The 19,778-nt window shown below is 56.6% G+C and overlaps 1 protein-coding gene across 8 annotated transcripts in view; it reads left to right on the top strand.

Annotated features, from left to right (window-relative positions):
- The window catches only part of NRXN2 (neurexin 2), a 107,191-nt gene that overhangs the window by 18,263 nt on the left and 69,150 nt on the right, over nucleotides 1-19,778 (top strand). For 6 of the 8 annotated variants that reach the window (XM_040970722.1, XM_040970723.1, XM_040970720.1 and 3 more), the window contains exons 3-6: nucleotides 5,914-5,931; nucleotides 9,862-9,891; nucleotides 12,361-12,432; nucleotides 16,481-16,782. In XM_040970722.1, the coding sequence (XP_040826656.1) occupies nucleotides 5,914-5,931; nucleotides 9,862-9,891; nucleotides 12,361-12,432; nucleotides 16,481-16,782 (422 nt within the window). The remainder of the gene's footprint in view (nucleotides 1-5,913; nucleotides 5,932-9,861; nucleotides 9,892-12,360; nucleotides 12,433-16,480; nucleotides 16,783-19,778) is intronic. The other 2 variants (XM_040970721.1, XM_040970718.1) reach the window with 2 other exon arrangements.

The raw sequence follows: 19,778 nt of genomic DNA, 5'->3' as shown, positions 1-19,778 counted from the left end.
GGCTCCTGGCTTCAGATTGGCTGAGTTCTGGCTGTTGCAGCCACTTGTGGAGTGAACCAGTAGATGGAAGATCTTCCTCTCTGTCTTTCCTTCTCTCTGTATATCTGACTTTCCAATAAAAATAAATAAATCTTGAAAAAAGAGATAATGGGGCTGTTCAGCTTTGAATTCAAGCTTTGTTGATGACTAGCTGTGTGAACTTGGCGATGTCTTTATTCACATTGTCCTTCAATGGCTCGTTTTGTAAAGTGGAGGTAGTAACATAACGATTGAATGACTTAGTGTATGGAATCCTCTATAAATGAGCCAGGTAGAGTTTCAAGTGATTAAGAAATGCTACTGTGGTCATGAACGTTAATGGCCAGGGAACCTCTCAGCGAGGAGGTGGAATTTGGCTATGTTTTGAAGGATGGCTCCTAGTTACAGGGACGGAAAGCAAAGGACAGGCTTGCAGGGTGGAAAGGGGATTTGAATTGAGTGGGTGAGGGCATGGTGTGCCTACCAAGTGGGTTGTACTTTCTGGGAGTAAAGTTAAATCCATAAGGGCTGGTTTTGTGGCATAGTGGATAGAGCTGTTGCCTGTTACACAGCCTCCCCTTTGGGCAGCAGTTCATATCCTGGCTGTTCCACTTATAACTCAACCCTCTCTGTTAGTGGCCTGGGAAAAGCAGTGGTAGATGGCTCAAGAACTTGACCCTGTCAGTCAAGGAGAACCTTGATGAAGCTCTTGGTTTCTGAGTTCTGCCTGATTTAGCTTCAGCTTTCACAGACATTTCGGGAGTGAACCAGCACATGGAAGCTGCCTCTGTGTTTCTTCCTTTCTCTGTAACTTTGACTTTTTTTTTAAAAAAAAGATTTATTTATTCCTGGAGGTCCCCCTGGTGGGACCGGGTCTCGAGGTGTGATGGCCACACAGAGAAGAATTTGAGAATCAGGGGCTGCAAAGGCGAGTTGAGCCAATGCACACGTTATTGAATCTTACTGGGCAACTTATGCCATGATGTTTTTGCAGGGCAAGCTGACAGATGAAAGTTACTAGTTAACTAAACAATAGCGTTCAGACTGCCCTAACAATAGATCACAAGGGATTTGGAAAACACTCACCAGGTCTCAGGCAGCAGGATAAGCAAACATGAGATGCAGCAACCAATACTGGTAAACAAACAGAATCTGACAGAACTTGGTTTGTACTCAGATACATTCAGGCACAAGCACTGAAAAAAGGAAATGGCAGTGAAGACGCCTCACACCTCTCCAGGCACGCTTTGTCAGTGTGCTCAGAACGTCTGAGATTCAGGGTCCCTTGGGCTTCTGGTGGTCTGGTTCGGGGGAAAATCTCTACAATTAGCAAATCTCAACAATTTATTTTTATTTGAAGGGCAGAATTACAGAGAGATTAAGAGAAGTTCCAGCCACTGGTTCATTCCCCAAAAGGCCGTAAGAGCAGATGCTGAGCTGAAGTCAGGAATCAGGAGCTTCTTCTGGGTCTCCCATGTGGGTGCAGGGTCCCAGGGCTTTGGGCTGTCCTCCACTGCTTTCCCAGGCCACAGGCAGGGAGCTGCATGGGAAGGGGAGCAGCCGGCGAACCAGCGTGCATATGGAATCTCAGTGTAAAGTGAGGATTTAGCCACTGAATTACCTCGCTGGGCCAGGTTCCTTGCATTAAAAAAAAAAAAAAAAAAGATTTACTTTGTTTTAAAGAGTTACAGAGTAAAAAGGGCTCGGGGGACAGAGAGAATAATATTTTGTCAGCTGGCTCACTCCCCAAATGACCACAGTGGCTGGGGCTGGCTGGCCTAGGGGAAGTCAGAAGCCAGGAGGGTCTTCTAGGTCTCCCACAAGGGTGCAGAAGCCCAGCGATTTGGACCATCTTCTACTGTTTTCCCAGGTGCACTAGCAGGGAGTTGTATTACATGTGGAGCATCCAGGACTTGAACCAGCACCCAACATTGCAGGCAGTGGCTGAATCTGTTAACACCATGATGCCGGCTCCTCTCTTCTGTTTTTTTTTTTTTTTAAAGATTTATTTTTTTATTATTTTTTTATTGGAAAGGCAGATATACAGAGAGGAGAGACAGAGAGGAAGATCTTCCATCCGATGATTCACTCGCGATATACAGAGAGGAGAGACAGAGAGGAAGATCTTCCGTCCGATGATTCACTCCCCAAGTGAGCGCAATGGCCAATGCTATGCTGATCCGAAGCCAGGAGCCTCTTCTGGGTCTCCCACGCGGGTGCAGGGTACCAAAGCTTTGGGCCGTCCTCAACTGCTTTTCCAGGCCACAGGCAGGGAGCTGGAAGGGAAGCGGGTCTGCCAGGATTAGAACTGGTGCCCATATGGGTTCCTGGGCGTGCAAGGCGAGGACCTTAACCACTGCGCCACCGCACCGGGCCCATCTCTTCTGGTTTTTTGAAACAGAGAAAGAGCTTATGTCTGCTCTCACTCGGCTCCCCCGATGCCCACACTGGCTAGGTCCAGGGTTGGAGCCAGGAGCCAGGAGTTCAGTCCCAGGCTCCCACGTGGGTGGCAGGGATCCAGTTACTTGCGCCATCACTGCTGCCTCTGAGGGTTTGCGTTTAGTAGAAAGCTGGAATTTGGAGCTAGAGCCTAGAATCAAACCCAGTGACTTTGGTTGTGGGACGCAGGTATCTCCTGTTTTCCTCATCTGTGCCTAGGATTAACGGTACTGTCCACTGATAAGGGGGCCATGGCGTGTGGACGAGACCTTGTGCATGAAGGGCAGGCACGCCTCTCGTTCCCAGTGCCTGGCAAGTACTGTTTTTCATCGAACAGACACAGGGACGCCTTCTTCTGAGCCAGGAGCTGTGTGAATAGCTGGATTATGGAGACTTGAATGAGGCACTGGCCTAGCTCATGGATATTTTCTTTTTTTTTTTTTTAAAGATTTATTTATTTTTATTGGGAAGGCAAATATACAGAGAGGAGGAGACAGAGAGGAAGATCTTCCACCCAATGGTTCACTCCCCAAGTGACCGCAACAGCCGGTGCTGTGCCGATCCGAAGCCAGGAGCCAGGAACTTCCTGCTGGTCTCCCATGTGGGTACAGGGTCCCAAGACTTTGGGCCTGCACTGCTTTCCCAGGCCACAAGCAGGGAGCTGGATGGGAAGTGGAGCTGCCGGGATTAGAACCAGTGCCCATATGGGATCCTGGCGCTTTCAAGGCAATGACTCTAACTGCTATGCTATTGCACCAGGCCTGCTCTTGCATATTTTCAAAGACCTGTCAGAAGGCAGATACGAAAATGTGGTTACGGTATAGGTTGGGTTGGTGAGAAGATGACAGCACATACACGCCCAAACCTGGCACAAAAAAGGATGCCTGTGTTGTCCTGTGGTTGACACAGAGAGACATAACAGTTTGGGTCTCAAAACCACCTGCTTAGGTGGCTGTCTGTGGGAAGGGTGTGTTGGGCTTCAAGAACTAAAATGTGCAGACATGTGGCCTCGTGGGAAAATGGGAAGAAATTGGGGGTGGCTGGAGCCCGGGGTTGTTGCAGGAAAGAAGTTGGGAGGGAGGCACAGCCAAACTTCAGCTGGACTTTCACGGGAGGCTTGGACTTGATCCCCTGGCAATGGGGGATCTAGAGTCGTAGCTCAAGAAATGTCGGTCAAGAGCAAGGCCTGTGCTGACCACCGAGAGATGAGTGCTTGGTGCCGGAGAGGGGTGGGAGGTACAGGGCCAAGACCTCAAAAGTGGAATCAGGATGTCGCAGAATTGAAGAGACCTGAGACATTGCAGAGCGGGAATGACACTTGGGCATGAGACGCCAGAGCTGGAAATTCGGGGTTTGTGAGTCCCTAAGCCATGAAACGGAGCAAGTGCTAGGAGAGTGAGGAAAAGCCAGAGTGAGGAGGTGAGGAGGCTAGAGGATGAGCCTGGAGGGGCCGAGGCCAAGGGGCGGGCCGCAGGGCAGTCAGCAGAGAGTGAAGCGAGAAGAGGCGGATGCGTCTCTAGGTGCTGTCTTTGGAAGCCTAAAGCAAACCCAGCTGGTGCATTTTCCCTCTCCGAGCACAACCTGACACACACTTCTGGCAGGTGGACATTCTTTTGGAAATGGCTGCCATGTTGGGTCATCTGGGTGCACTGTATCGCCTTGTTTGCACAGGTGCTGGCGACCAGGGATTCGGTCCTCTCCTCCTTACCCTTTAGCCACAGAAATGCTGACATACTACTGCTCACCAGAGCTGAAGGGTTTATCCTGAGGGGGTCCCCTGAGTAGTCCTGCTCCCCTGATCAGTGCACCCCCATGAAAGTTATAATATGCATAAGCTTTGGGGGATGCAGCCGATGTGTGAAAGAGATCTGGGGGTACAGAGTTTGTGGCATGTGGGGATGTGGATAAGCTTGTGCATTTGTACATTTAGGAACTGGGAATCAGTTGTGAGGTAGACATACAGGTGGGCGGGTGGAAGGGTAGGTGACAGGTGGACAGACAGGCAGAGAAGATAGCTGTGTTTGCCGCAGGAGTGTGCCTGTGGGCATGGCAGAGAGTGTGGTGTGGCAGTGGGTACACAGGAATGTTGGCACCGGTTTCTGCACAGCCCATGTGTGTGCATGTATAGTAGGGAGAGGTGTTCAGTTTTAGAAAGTGTGGCCATCCACTAACCCTCAGTGCAAGCAACAGGCAGCTGATTGGAGTGGGAGACTGCGTGTGCTAAGCAGCAGTCTGTATTTGCGGGGTCTGGCCCCGTGTGTCTATCTTCCCCGACTGGGCTGTGTGCTTGGAAGCGCCAGCTGCACTCTCCCAGGTGGTGGGTGTTTGGGGGTCGCCTTGGTCCCCTGACACAGCACAGCACAGCACAGCCGAAGCGGCCTGCTGGAGGCGTTGGAGCTGAGCTGAAGGGAGCACCTTCCCCTCCACCTCCCTCCCTCCCGCTGTCTCTCCTTCCCTGGCCGTCCCAAAGCAGGGTCCTGCAGGGTTGCAGAAGGGCAGGCCTGCGTACACATGAGGTGTGGCATGATTAGTTTCAGGGGGTGGAGTTCCTGGAGCCCATTACCACTCCAGTGGCTATCCTGCCTGGGGACCCCATGCCTGGCCCCTCCAATGAGAAGGCATTTATTCTAGAATTACAGAGCCAGAGCCACAGGGGCCTTAGATGCACTCTAGTCTAGTCTATCCCACTGTTTTTTTTTTTCAGCTTTTTTTTAAAATTGCATTTTATTTTATGACATCATTTCGTAGGCTCTGAGGTTCCCCCAACCCCTCCCCGTGCCCTCCCTCCTTGGTATCCCACTGGTTTTTACGGGAGAGGAATGATGTGTGCAGGGAGGTAAAGGGACAGACATCGCACTGCACACCGTGGCAGGCCCTCTTCTCTGCTGGGTGCTGGGGGACCCTGGGAGTGGTCGGGTCCTTGTGTGCCAGGCTTTCAGTGGTGAGGGGAGCAGGGCGAGTTCTGTGAGCGACCATCCGCATCGCTGCCTTGCTGTGTGCGCCTATATGTGTCAGTGTGTCAACGAGCGCGTTGAGTGTGTCTCTGCTGAGCCCTGCCAGGCAGTTCGTGGTGTAAGCAGTGTCCCCGTGTCCCCGTCTGCCTGGCAGACGTAACGCGATGCAGGGGAGGAGCATGTCTGGGGGGAGTCGGAAGCGTGAATGCCCCATTCTCCCGGTGACCTTGATGGGTCTCTTCCCTGCCCCAGTCCTCAGTTTCTGGAAGTGTCCTGCAAAGTACAGGCATGGGAGGCTGGCTCCAGGACTAGCTCTGTCTCTGTCGGGTGCCCAGCAGGGCTGTCCCCGGGGGTTCGACCTTCCCGGCTGGGTGGCAGGGCCTGGGTGGGCACAATGGCTCCAGACTCCTCACTCCCCTCCGGCCCCTGATCTGTGGTACCCTTGCTAACAGCGCTCCCTTCTCTTCTCTCTCTCTGCCTCCTGCCTTCTTGCTGGCTGTAGAGGAGCACCCCATGGAAGGTGAGTGAAGCCTGTCAGTCGCCATGGGGGTCCTTGTGAGGGGCTGTCACTACTACCCCAGAGACCCCCTCTTCCCTGACCACACTTGGGGCCCCTTGTTGGCGGGAGGCTGCTTCGGCCCCACCTCTCCCAGCCCCCACTATGTTGATTTGGTCAGGGAGCTGGCAGGTGAGAGACGTCTTTTTGCTTGGCCCATGTCACGGGACCCTGCCCACTTCCTTCAGGGTAGGGAAGGAAGGGGACTTTAGGGGAGACTCAGAGAAGAGGGGTGGAGGGACTGGGTCTGCAGGACTCACTCTGAAATGCCCAGAGGTGAGGGTGTAGATACTGTTTTGTCCGCCGCAGCTTGGAGAGGTCACACAGGGTGGGAGGTTAGGCTGCCACCTTCACGCTGTGCTGGGAGAGGACCTGCTGCTTTGGGGGTGGAGAGCACAGGGCTGGAGCAGTGGAGGACACAGGCAGATGGGGGCCACCCCGGCGAGGACGTGCAGGGTAATGTGGCATCTTGTGTGCCCTGAACCCTGGGCCACGGTAGGGAGGACGAAGGCCAAGCCCGGGGTGAGGGCGGGAGGGAGCTTGTCTGTGGGCGGGCTCTCTGATAATTTCTCTCCGTCTTCTGTCCTGTCTGCCTTTTCTTTCTGGCTGGCTCTTGTCTTTCTCCAGGGCTGTGTGTGGTTGGACCTCTCTCTCTCTCTCTCTCTCTCTGGCTTTTCCCTTAGATTCCTTTCATCCTCTGGGATTGGGCCAAGGTCAAGGAGGTCCAAGAGCAGTGGAAGATGCCCCAGCCTGGCCCAACCGGGGGAGCGAAGAGGAGCGTGGTGGGGGTGTGGGAGTTTGGGGAGAGGAGGCAGCCGGGGTGTGGAGGGGGGCTCCTGGCCTGAGTGTGGACTGGGACCTATTGTCCTGTGGTGTCTGCGGTTTATCTTGTCTCCCTGGATATCTTGTCTCCTTAGGGAATTCCCAGATGCCCTGGCCCATGTGTATGAGTGTGTGAGTATGCGTATGTGTAAGTATGTGCGTGCGTGTGTGTGCGTGCACTCACAGGACTCTGTGGTTCTGGGGTGACCAGCCCCTGCATGTTTGTATGTGTCCCTGTGCTTGGGGCAGCGTCTCTGTGTCTTCCCTGATGCAAACCCCATCTCTGCGTGCCATGTCTGTGTGTGTCTGATCTGTGTTTGCATCTGTCTGTGTCAGTGTTTACCGGAGAGAGAGAGAAGGAGAGAGAGAGAAAGAGAGAGCCTGTGTGTCTGGGTGAACGAGGCCTTCTGAGGACTAGAGATAAGATTTAGTGCTGCTGTGACTTTTGCTCTTGATGTCATGTCTGCTCCCGAACAAAGGAAGAAACAGGGTCGGGGGATGAGGGATGGCAGGGGGTGGTGAGGAAGGCAGCAGCCGACAGACAGGAGGGAGGAGGGGGTGAGTGAGGAGGTGGGCAGAGGGGCGCAGAGGAGGGAGGAGACCCAAGGAGCTGGGCTGTGGTAGGGAACCCTGGGTGGGACAGGAAGGGTGGTTGGCTTTCAGGATCACTCCCTGGATGGCAGGCTTGGGTGGAGCACTGTGTGCGGCTGTGTTTGTGGCTGTGTAGGGTGTGTCCCCCAGGCTGGGTGATGTGTGTGACCCATCTCGTGTGTCTATTTGCCTGCCTTGTTCCCCTAGGGCCTTCCCTCTCCCTCCCGGGCCTTTGGTGGGAGAGTCAAGAGCGTGGGTGGGGATGGGGAGGTGACACATACAGGGCCTCCCGTGTGGCCCTGTACTCTGTCCCCTGTAGTAGCCCTGGGCCTGCCACCTGCCCCTCCTCCCAGCTCTGCCCGGCCCTCCTCCCCGTGTGGCACTGTGCCGGAGGAACCTGGACATGCTGCTCCGGAGCCACTCACTGGGCACCCCTTCTTTCCTCCCTGCATCTTGTAGCAGAGAAGGGAAACTCAGAAGCCGCCAGATAAAGTGCCCTGTGAGGGGACCCATGGCAGAGCCATCCATCACTGCCAGTCTCTCCTCCCGTGGCGAAAGGAGGGATAGAAGCCACAGGTGGATGTGCGGAGTGGAATCGCCTCTTCCGGCCCCCCACTACCCCATGGGGGGCCAGAGGCCAGAAGGAACCCAGCAGGCTTCCACCAGGGTGGGAGGGAGGAGGCAGGCTTGAGGCAGAGAGCCCTTGGGCCAGCTGGGGCTGAGCCAGGGCCTCCCCTCACCAAGATGGCCGGTGCTGTCACGCCTGAAGGAGCCGAGCAGCTGGTTGCCGTGGTGACAGAGGGAGAGTGCCGCATGCTAATGAGGCAGGCGGGGAGCTGGGCAGCGCAGGGTCTGCAGGAGGGAGTCGGGGTTGTCCCCCACCGCAGGAGGGACAGAGGATGGGCTCCCATAGCACCTGGAGCCTGGACTGGGTCTCCATGGGTGGGGCTCTGGGCCTGGGTCCAGGGGCTTTATAAGAGGATCTTGGTAGTTCCTCGTGAAAGGGCTGGTGACAGGGCAGGAACATGGGGACACTCTTGATGCCTGGGTCCCTCCCTGTGGTGTGCGTAAAGCCTTCCTCCTCCCAAGAGCTGTCCAGAGGCTGCCTTGAGCAGCTTTGGTCTCCTGCCACTGCCGGCCTCAGACCCCAGGGAGCTGCAGCCACCGGAGCGGTGCGTGCCTATCCCTGAAGACCTGTCCTTCAGGGGCCAAGGTCTTTAACCCCGTCGCTTCCGTCCTGGCTCCAGCTGTCTCTCCCTGGGCCTCCCATCTCTACCACAGCAGCTGGGATGCTTCCCAGGGTGACAGCGGTCCTGTAGGGCTGTTCTGTCCCTGACCTCTTCACCACACACCACTGCAGGGCCGTGAGGGGAAACAGGCTTGGTGTGGGCCTTGGACTCCCAGCCCAGCCCAGCATTGGGGCCTGGTGCTGCCAGTCAGTGTGGGCAAGGGTTTTCCTTACTGGGCCCTGTGGGAAGATGTGGGCGGCTAGGGTCCTTCATGGGGGGCCTCCCATGAAGGCCGAGTTGGAGGGTGTAATCCTGGGGGGAAATCCCAGCTGATTGGGGTCTCACCTGCTTGCCATTTTTCAGCCCTGGAAGCTGGGCCTCCCCCTGCCCCTCGCCGTGCTGTCCACACCCCTCTCTCTGGGGGTCTCTAGATTCCGTCTTCTCCATCAGTGTCCTCTTAGAGCACTGGATGTTGGAGGGCGGGGTGGAGAAGATTGCCTTGACAACAAGCAAACTAGCCCTTTTGGGGAGCACTCCTTCTAGACCCAGGTCCCTCGTGCCCCGTTTCTTTGCCAGGGTCATAGGGGTAACCAGCGTGGGGGGAATGTGGACGGGGGGGGGCTTGCAGACCCCAGTCCCACGCTAACAGGACACTCTTTCTCCAGGTGGCTTTGATTTTTGTGTTGTGTTTTATTTTTTCCTCCATCCGAATCGTTTTTTCTCGTTGACCGTTTTTTTTTTTTCTCTCCATCTCCTGGAAGAGAAAAAAAAAAAAAAGAAAAAAAGAAAAAGGAAAAAAGCAGCCTCCTCAGCCCGTGCTTCTCCTCCTTTTCCTTTTTTTTCCTCCCCCGGCAAGAAGAAAAAAAAGAAAAAGAAACCAAAATCTCTTCTTCCCCCTTACAGCGGCTCCTGCCCCGTTTCTCCTCCTGCCCCGACTCTGCCCCAACTCTGGAGCCCCCTTCTCTCTCTCTCTCTCTCTCTCTCTCTCTCCCTCTCTTGTGTCCCTATACCCTCCTTTTTCACATCGGGCCCCTTTCCCTCAGCTTCTGGGCTGGGGGTTGTTCCCCCCGATGTCTGTCACAAGTTAAATTGTTTTTAAATTGTGGCAGCAAAAGCTGTTTTTCCTCCCTTCTCTCTGACTGATTTTCATGACTTATGTTTTCTTTGTTTCTTCCCCCCCTTCTTTCTTTTTTTCTTCTTTGTCCGCCACCCCCACCCCCACCCCTTTCTTTCTTCCCCTCCCCTTTCCAAGGTCCGGCTCACCTGACGTTAAACAGCGAAGGTATGGTTTGAAGTTTTGGTTTGGTTTGGGTTGGATTGGATTCCCCCCTCCAACCTGCTCCTGGATGGTTCTGTTCTCCCCGTGCCTTCCCTGCCCGCCCCCTCCTCCACCTGTCCTGCCTCCTTCCTTCCCTCTGCCATTTCTTTATTTGGTTGGGGGCGCTGGGGAGGGGCGGGGTCATTCCTGTCTGTTGTCCTCCTGCCCGCCCCGCCTGCTCCATGCTCCATCTGCCCTGTCTCACCTTGGTTTCCGACATCAAGAGATGTTTGAACTCCTGCCGTTGTCTCCCGTCACCTTTTTTTCTGTTTTTCTTGGCAATGTATCTTGCTTTTTTTCCCCCCTTCTCATAGTGGTTGGTTTTTTTGTTTTTTTTTTTTTCTTTCTTCCACTCATTCTGATCATTCTTTCTTTTTCTGTGAGGATTTGAGGCAGCCTCAGTCCCCGTGCCTGGCTGCCCTGGCAGTCCTCTTCCATCTGCAAAGGGGGTAAAGGGGGTGCAGAGGAGCAGGATCTCTCCCTTTGCCCAGCGTCCCACTGTGTCTTTTTTTTTTTTAATTTAAGATTTATTTATTTCTATTGGAAAGTCAGATATACAGAGAGGAGGAAAGACAGGGAAGAAGATCTTCTGTCCGCTGATTCACTCCCCAAGTGGCCGCAATGGCCGGAGCTGAGCTGATCCAAAGCCAGGAGCTTCTTTTGGGTCTCCCATGTGGGTGTAGGGTCCCAAGGCTTTGGGTCCATCCTCAACTGCTTTCCTAGGGAGCTGGGTGGGAAGTGGGGCTGCTGGGATTCAAACCAGTGCCCATATGGGATCCTGACACATGCAAGGCGAGAACTGTAGCCACTAGGCTACTGCGCTGCCCACCTCCCCAAATGTGTCTTTTGAACATCTTACATCTACCTGACAAGGGAGGATGCTGAGGACCAGGAGTTGAAGCGACTCAATAGTGATCACCCATGGCAGGGTTCAGACTAGCCATGTGCCTGGAGCCTCCTTTCTACCAAGTCCCTGCCATCTTGAAAAAATATTAATAATAATAAAACCAAACTCTCTTAAAGCTACCCTGGGGCTGCACTCAGGAGTCCTAAGCAATGGGCTCTGGCTCAGGCTCCCCTGTCACGGGTCTCTCTGAGCTCAGGAGTTTGACCTGCTAGACTCTTGGGTGGTGCCGCACCTGCCCGGTGCATCCTTCTGTTGGTGGTTATCTCACACGGGAGCTGTGTGGGGTCCCTAGTCACAGAATCAAACCTGGGCAGCAAGAGTTGGGGGGTGAGGTGGGAGGAGCCTCCCCAGGTCTGAAGTTTGGGATGTGTTTGGATGTGGGGAGACAGGAGCTTGACCTTCTTGCAGGGATGTGGGATTTGACCAGAGACACAGGGAGAGAGGAAGTGTCAAAAGGGCGACTGGGACAGGTTCCCTTACCTGCTGCGTGCTGCGCAAGGCCCGCTTCTGGGACTGCTGGGCTGTGGCTCCCACAGAACCCTCAACAGCTGCCTTCCTCCCCCCACCACTTTCTAGAAGGTTGCAGAGATCAGAGTAGGTGTCTGTACTCTGGTTTAGTTAGTTTGTTCTGGGGCGTTTGGGATTGGAACTGGGGAAATTGCCCAGACCAGGGCGTTTCCTCCATTCCTCACATCCCCTCATCCTGATGCCGACTCAAGGATCTGCTTAGAGGCATGGATGCTCAGGGGCCAAGCACTGGAGGGCGGGTGGGGAGCCAGGCCGGCCTGGTGCCCAGGCATGGCAACGGCGGCCTGCAAGGCTGTGAGGGAAGGTGTGCCAGGTGGTCAGCTGGGTAGCAGGAAGTGAGAAAGAAAACAAGCCCGCCCACTTCGCTAGTGTGCCTCAGCCAATCAGGACCTCCCTTGGTGGGCGTAGCCCTTTGTGGGAGTGGGATGGGGGAGCCCTGGGAGGTCCTTGAGGAGCCCCTGGGTCTGACTGGCACAGCAAAGGGCAAGGGAGGAGTGGGAGCTCTCACTGTTGCGAGGGAAGCCTGCGCAGCTGCGGTGCACGCGGCGGCGAGGGCCCCCAGGACAGGCACAGGTCTTCTGTGTGAATGCCGGGTAAGGGTAGGGCGCCTGCCCACAGTGGGTTTTGGAAGGAGTTGAAGAATGTGAACCCTGGCCCAGTAAGGGTGCCGAGTGAGGAGGAGGATGGGAAAGGGGTTGGAAGCTGGGCCGCAAGCATCTGGGTTCTCCGAGTGGCCCGGTCACCTGCAGCTGCCCCTGCAGGGAGGCCCCTGCTCCTCCACGCAGCCCCTCCACTCGAGGCAAAGGGCGGAGGTCAGTGGTGGTGAGTCTCAGGGTCCGTGGGGCCCTGGGTTTGTCAGCTGGCTCCATCCTGAGAAGGGTCCTCAGAGAAGCCCCTCCTCACACCTGCACTTCCACGCTCACCCCAAGGCTTGGGTGGGACTGGCTGGCAACCTCCTCCCCACGCCTGTGCCTGACTCCCCAATTCTGCTTCTCCAGTAGGGTCCTTACTGTTCTCCGAGGGGGGGGCCGGGAGAGGAGGAGCCGGAGATGTACACCAGGCAACAAAAGGTCAGTGACACCACGGTCCCCAGTGAGCCCGGCCCTCACCCCGCAGCAGACTAACCGCACCTCCGGGGGAGCTGGGGCACACCCCTTGGTACCCCTGCTCTGAGCCCCGTGGGAACTGGTAGGCCTGAACCCTGTTGCCATTCTGAGTGACCCCCTTTCTAGAACATCCATTGCAGACCCCTCCCTAGAAAGTGTGGGTTCCTGTGTCAGATGGAGCTGTGGGGAGCATGTCCCCCATTGAGTCATGAAATCTGGAAGCCTGCTAAGCAAGCCCAGCCTAGGGAGTCTTGGCATCTCTGTGGTGTTAGCTGACACTGGCCAGGTTCACCACACGGCTTCTTAGCCGGTCCGGGGCCTCTAGGTTTTTAATTTGTTTGTTTTGTTTTTGCACAGAGGCTACCTTTCTTAGGAACGTTTCTTTTCTAAGAATGAAATTGATATGTCAATTTCACTGCCCCACGAGGGCACTCTGGTGGGGCTGTTGGGTCCCCATCCCTCCATTCCGTACTTCCTATTCTTGTGTCGGCCTGCATGGCGGCCAGTCCTGTCCTGTCCCTCTCCCACCTGCCTGGAATCTCTTTTAAGTCTTGAGAAAGCATCTATGGAGGTGGCAGGCGGGGTGAGGGTTTCCGCATGGGAAGTCTTCCTGAACTCCCCAGGTGAACTGGGCTTTTCCTGGGGCTCCCCTCGCTCTCTGCCTCTGGGCAGGTTCCTCACACACACACCTCCGTCGCTGTCCCTATGGCCTGGCCTGCTGAGGACAGGCCCGGGCTGTTTTCATCCGTGTACGCTGGTGCTCCACAAAGCCCCTGGTACACGCGCAGGCGCAGTGAGTCACCGGTCCCTGTGGAGCTTGTTGATGGTCCAAGAAGTAACTCCAATATGACGCGGTCCACGGGAAGCACACGGGAAGTCCAGGCTCGGCTCGGGAGGGTTAATGTATTCATTGCCCGCAGCACGCGAGCGAGCACGCACATACACGAAGTCAGGTCCTCGCACAGAAGTCATTCATTCGCGGCATAGCTTACAGTTTAGGAAGCTGCGCCCGTGTGGTTGTCTTTCTAGAAGCGGGCAGCAGCCCGCGAGGGAAGCTCCTGATTAGCTTCTTTTTCCGGAGGAGAAAGCCGGGGCTCAGAGCCGCTGTATCTTGGCCAAGGTCACAAAGCTGGTGGCGGAGCCAGTGCCCAGGTCTTCTCTCTCTCGCACATCGCGCTTCCTCTCCCGGGAGCAGTACAAGATGTTACTAGGCAGTAAGTGCCAAACGAGCAGAACAGACAGCTGTAGCGCCGGAGTCGGGAGGGGCCGAGGGGCTGGAGACCTTCCCAGAGGAGGTCTTTGAGCTGGGCTGGAAAGCACGCAGCTGCTCTGTTACCCCCCAACCCCCAGCTCCCCAACACACATCCGCTTTTCATGGTCCTCAGAAACCCCGGGCCACGGCAGCCACTGTTGAGCCACACCCGCACCTCCGCCGGGCCACAGGCGCGACAGGTGTGGGAGCCATCACATCACAGCTAGAACACCTCTTTGCATGCCAGGAACTGGACTTGGTTGTAGTGGCCCCCAACCACCCCCCAACCTCCTTCCAGACCCAGTGTTGTAAGGGGAGAGCGCCCCCTGGTGCTCGTCCCAGACCTGTGACTGTGGCCCTGAGACCCCCCTGAGGGAGAGAGCTCGGGTTGTTCAAAGTGAGGCCACCCGACGTGCGTGGCCCGCCCCTGCATTCTGCCATCTTCCTTTCTGCGTCTCTGCCCGCGTCCTCACTCAGACCATCCCGCTTCCCTTCCATCCCCGAGTTTTCTTTCCCACAGTTGTTCATCTCTCAAAAGCCTTTGCAGCTTGCCTTTGGCTGCCTGGACTCCCCCTACATCCCTGACAGCAAAGGGACTTGGGGCCTAGAGTTTGGGGCCACAGTGTGGCTGGTTGTACCTTCTCTCCCGGGAGGCCGAAGCAGGGCCAAGGAGTCGGGCCGTGGCCTCATTTCTCTGATCTGCCTTGGCAGAGCGGGCCAACCCGGACCCGCCTCTCCCCTTTCTCCCGGCCCCTTTTGTTCTGTCCCCGTCACTTTTTTTTCCCCCCTCACGTGGCTGCCTTATTCTTTCCTTCCCTTCTGTTGGATTTCTCTGTAATGATGTTGCCTTTGACTGCAGCTGAAGGTGAGGGAGTAGGCGGTGGAGGCCTGGCTGCTGGGAGGGACTAGCACATGTGGCAAACTCAAGGTCAAACACATTCCCTTTTCTGGTCCTTGAGCCCCCTGGCTCTGCTGGTGCCTGGGCAGCTGGCCTGGTTGCTATGGAAACAAAGTAGGCCCTGGAAAGCTATGGCTTTCGCTCCCTCGAGGTCCCTGTCCCCTTTCCTTGCTGGCCCTCATCCCATCGCCCTTACCTGTCCCCCCAGGGTTTGTGCCTTCTCTTTATCTGTCACCTCTTGTCCTCTCACGGTCTGAGCCATCTTCTCCTTGTGCCCGGATGTCCCATCTGTCTTCTTCCCTTCCCTGCCCCTCCATCCCCATCATCTTTCTTCCCACGCTCCGCTTCCGGTCTGCCGGCTCCCTCCCCTTTGTGTCTGCCTGCCCGCTTTCCACTGGCACCTGGGGTAGACAGACAGGGAGAGATCCAGAGTGTCCCAGTGTGGCCCAGGCCTCCGCCAGCCTCACTGCCCTGTGGCCTCAGGACACTGGGCCTTGCCAGCTGCAGGGAAGGCTGTGCCAGGCACTGGGATGGCAGCTGGTGCCTTGGCATCCACAGGCAGAGAGGGCCGAGGCTGTGGGCAGCCTGCCCGGAGGAAGAGACACAGGCTGTGTCTGAAGGGGAGGGGCTTTCAGAATCTGCCCTCAGAGACCCCCACAGCAGTCACACTTAGCGCTGCTGCTGGGCCCTTTCCTGCCTGGGCATGAAGAGGGGCACTGGCCTCGTGGTGACTCCCGGTGGCTGCTCTCCTGGGCCTGGGGGCCATCTCCTGAGCATGCTGGTACTTAGCTCAGTCTCTGCATAAAGACCCTTACAGACTCGGCCTTGCGTGCCCTCTGGGAGGTGGCAGGACCAGCTGTGGTGTCACCAGGCACGGGCCAAGAGAAGTGAGTTCCAGTGGTGGTCCAGGCCCTCCGGTCTCCCCGGCTCCTGCCTTCAGTTCTCGTCCCTCTGCTGGGCTCTGGCACCAGAGTCATTATCCTGTTATTTGTCAGCCACTCCTTAAGCCACCAAGCCCAAAGGCTCTCCCTTTGCTTCTGCTTAAATCACACCTGTGCAGGGAGCCATGCCTTGGCCACCTGTGTGTCCATCCACATGTGTGAGCACACATGTGCACACACGCATGTGTGAAAGCAGGCTTGCCCTTGCATCCTTATCTCTGCTGCCTGCCTGGCACATACGCTCAGCCCTGGGCACCCCTCAGAGGCTCCTGCTCAGGTTGGAGTGCAAACCTGGGAGTGGGGCTGACAGCTGGCATGGTGGCCACCCACAGGAGTTCCATCCAGCAGCCTGCTGCTCCTGGTACATCCCCTGTCACCTGCGTCGCCTGCCCTTCCCCCTTTCCCACCTTCTCATTCTTACTTGCTCCATACTGTGTAGTAGGTACCTGTCCCATCCTGTGCCGTGCAGTCTGGGACTTTCCCTAGGTTCTGAGGGGCTGTCACAGCAGAGGCAGGAAGGGGCAGTAGGCTGCCCTCAGGAGACCCCTTGGTGCCCCAGCCTTGGGGGAGGAGTCCTGGGCATTGTCAGCCTCATTGTCAGCCGTTAGTGTGAGAGCCACATGGTAGCCTCCTGGTGTGGAGGGGACCTGGCGGGAGGGGAAGTTGACAGCCAAGTCGGCAGGGACTGAGAGAGGTGGATCACAGCTTGAGGGAGGGGAATGGGGCTGCAGAATGGAGTTGGGAACCCAGGGCTCCTGGGGGGCAGGCCTGGGTTGCTGGAGGGGGAGAGGACGGCTCGGGCATGCTGCCTACCCCCTGCACGTGCGCACACACCCACACACACCCACACATACCCACACACACACTCACACACACACACATACTCAGCCTTCTCCTGTTTCCCCACACCACGGTGTCCAGGCAAGGAGGAGTTTGTGGCGACTTTCAAAGGCAACGAGTTCTTCTGCTATGACCTGTCCCACAACCCGATCCAGAGCAGCACGGACGAGATCACGCTGGCCTTCCGCACCCTGCAGCGCAACGGGCTGATGCTGCACACGGGCAAGTCGGCCGACTACGTCAACCTGTCCCTTAAGTCCGGGGCCGTCTGGCTGGTCATCAACCTGGGCTCTGGTGCTTTCGAGGCCCTCGTGGAACCTGTCAACGGCAAGTTCAACGACAACGCCTGGCACGACGTGCGGGTCACCCGAAACCTGCGCCAGGTAGGGGAGTGGGGAGGGCTAGAAGAAGGGCAGTGGGCAGAAGTTGCCTGCTGTGTGGAGGGGGAAGGATCAGGGTGGATAAGGAGGCGTGGTGTGGACAAGAACAGGACTGGGCGCCTTGAGGTCCTGCAGTGCGGTGACAATGGCCTGGCGGGCTGCAGACACCCATGGGGCCAGACCCCATGGGGCCAGACCCCCAGGGAGGAGGGTACAGAACTCAGGTTGGTGGGAACAGCTGACGCTTCAAGGTGGGGGCTCAGAAACCACGCAGTCTGACAGGAGGAGGCTTCAGGAGGTGGGAAGAGCGAACTAGCCTTGAATGGGTGGGTCCAGGTGCTATGGGACAGGCAGGGGTCCTCTAAGCAGGGCAGGCTGTGGCCCGGTGGAGCAGGTGTGAGGTGTGATACTGTCAAGCAGGCCTGTGTTGTGTGCAGGGCTGGATGGGGTCTGCCCACAGTGGAGGTTCATCCACAGCAGGGACAGGGATGGAGTGAGAATGAGGTGGGGACAGCAAGTGAGGGTGGGGTGCAGCTCCAAAGAGAGGTGAATAACCCCTCACTGCTTCATTGGGCAGGGCTCGCCTTGCCTTCTCCCTGCAAAGAGCCATGTGCCCTCAGCCCCATGTTCTGCTCTGGCTGCCTCCTGGGACAGCTGAGCAGCTGCTCCAAGATGACCAGCCCCTGCCCTGGGTGGGCCGTTTTGTCTTCATCTGCTTTCTGTGGCTGTCACAGAGTGCCCAAGGCTGAGATACTTCATAAAGAAGAGGTGTCATGAGCTCGCCATTTGGGAGGGTGTGGGATGATTTGTGAGGGACTCCTGGCTACATCACAACATGGCAGTGATGTGGAGCGTACAGCTGCACCTGAAGGGGCCACGCCCATGCAGGTCTGCGAGAGCTCCCTCCCCCTCCCCCCATGGAGATGCTACGCCCTCCCCTCTTCATCTCCCACCTCTTAAAGGTTCCACCACCTCAACACCAAGTTTCCGGCACAGGAGTCTTACGTAAGCCCCTGCAGACGGGAAGGGACTCTTCTGGGCAGCATCCATTAGCACCTGCTCCTGACATCCCCTGCTGGACAGGTGCCCTTCAGAGTGGCTGCTGGCCCTCTTCTCTCACAGGACTTATGGCAGGATGTGCCATCTTGTGGCTGGGCTCTGATGGACAGAAGCCCCAGAAAGTCCTCTCCTCAGGCAAGGGTCCCAGCCTGAGGGAGGGGTCCCCCATCTCCATCCCTTCCTGCCCGGTCATTCTGGGGTCCCTCTCTGTGGGGGCCACACCTTTGGGCTTGTGGCAGGGCCGTGCTTCCGGCTCCAGCCGTCGGGAAGTAGAGGGCAGCTCTGTGTGCTGCAGCCCCGTTCTGCTGCTATCCTCTCTGACTTCCGGCTGCACGGTGGCTGCACTTGGCATCGCGTGCCTTCTTTGTCCTTGCCTCTGTCATCCTCATTCTCTTCCTCCTCCTGAAGGGTTCGTCGTGCGGGGCTCCGATGCTGGCTGAGCCCCCCCTTGCTGCACCTGTTCTTGGGGAGTGCCAGGGAGCTATACTCTAATGGGGCTTCCTCCTCGGCCGCTGGCCTCCCCCTGCCATGACGAGGCAGTGACTAACCCCGCTGCTCCTCTGTGAGCCTGCTGCCACCTGTGGCTGTCCAGCTCCTGCTGCTGTGCCCGTTCTTGGTGCACCCCTCAAAGAGTGGCATGCTTAGGGACCAGCTATTCTCTGCATATGTCACATCTGTCCTGGCCAGAGGGGCGCTCTGCACACCCTAGCTGTCAGAGGGTGCCACGTGCCTCTGGGATACCTCCAGGTGCCACACCCACGTTAGCGGGAGGCACAGGAGTTACCTCTGATGCATCTTGTTGGCTGGCCATCCCTGGGATCTCAGCTGGCACTGCCTTTGCTTAGATGCCTCAGCCCAGGGTCTCTGTCCACCTGCTGTGTGGCCAGAAATACCCGGCACGTTCATACCCTGATCCACTCAGGACTTCAGCTTCACATCTTCTATTTTTCTTTGTTTGAAAGACAGAGAGAAAGACAGTGAGACAGAAAGAGATCTTCTACATTGTTCCTTCAGTCTCCAAATGTTCCTAACAGCTGGGGTTGGGCCAGGTTGAAGCCAGGAGCAAGCCAGGAGCTCAGGACTCTATCCAGGTCCCTCCAGCAGGTGGCAGGGCCCCTGAGCACCTGAGCCAGTGCCTGCTGGCTTCCAGGGAGTGTATTAGCAAGAAGCTGGAACTGGAAGCTCCTGGCCAGGACTGCAGCCCGAGCACTCGGGCAGGGCACGCACGCCCGCCTCGCCAGGGCTTCAGCAATCGAGACAGAAGGCGTCTGTGAACAATGATCACAACAAGGCCAGGGCAGGAGCAGCAGAAGCCTGATGCATTCCAGGACCCTGAGAGAAAGCGCAGAGCAGAGCGCGGGGTCTGTGGCCCGGGCAGAGGATGACACAGAACTCGGCCTGTTCCAGATGCAGGAGCGGTCAAGCCAGACAAGTCTAGGATGTATTACAGAGTCTGTTAACTAGCTCGGCAGTACCAGTGCCCGCTAGAACTCAGCAAAATGTAATTGAAAAGTCAATCTAGCCTGAATCGAAGCCTTGAGAGGAACAAAGGGTCACACCGGGAAACCTACCTGTGCCCCCGGTTCCCCAGCAACAATAGTTCTCCTGAGGGACGTGCAGTGAACAACCTGGACACACGAAGCTGCAAAGACTCACCTTTCCACGATTTCTTCACTACTGCTAGGCCTCACCTCTCCTGGAACTCTTTGTTTTTTGTTTGTTTGTTTGTTAAGATTTTTTTTATTATTGAAAAGTCAGATATACAGAGAGGAGGAGAGACGGTGAGGAAGAAGATCTTCATCGTTGATTCATTCCCCAAGTGGCTGCAATGGCCAGAGTTGAGCCAGGAGCCAGGAGCTTGTTCTGGGTCTCCCACGTGTGTGCAGAGTCCCAAGGCTTTGGGCCATCCAGGACTGCTTTCCCAGGCCACAAGCAGGGAG

This window comes from Ochotona curzoniae, unplaced genomic scaffold (genome assembly GCF_017591425.1).
Source record: "Ochotona curzoniae isolate NIBS_2020 unplaced genomic scaffold, NIBS_Ocur_1.0 scaffold_4937, whole genome shotgun sequence".
NCBI classification, from domain to species: Eukaryota; Metazoa; Chordata; class Mammalia; order Lagomorpha; family Ochotonidae; genus Ochotona; species Ochotona curzoniae.
This window is presented reverse-complemented; position numbering and strand designations above follow the sequence as displayed.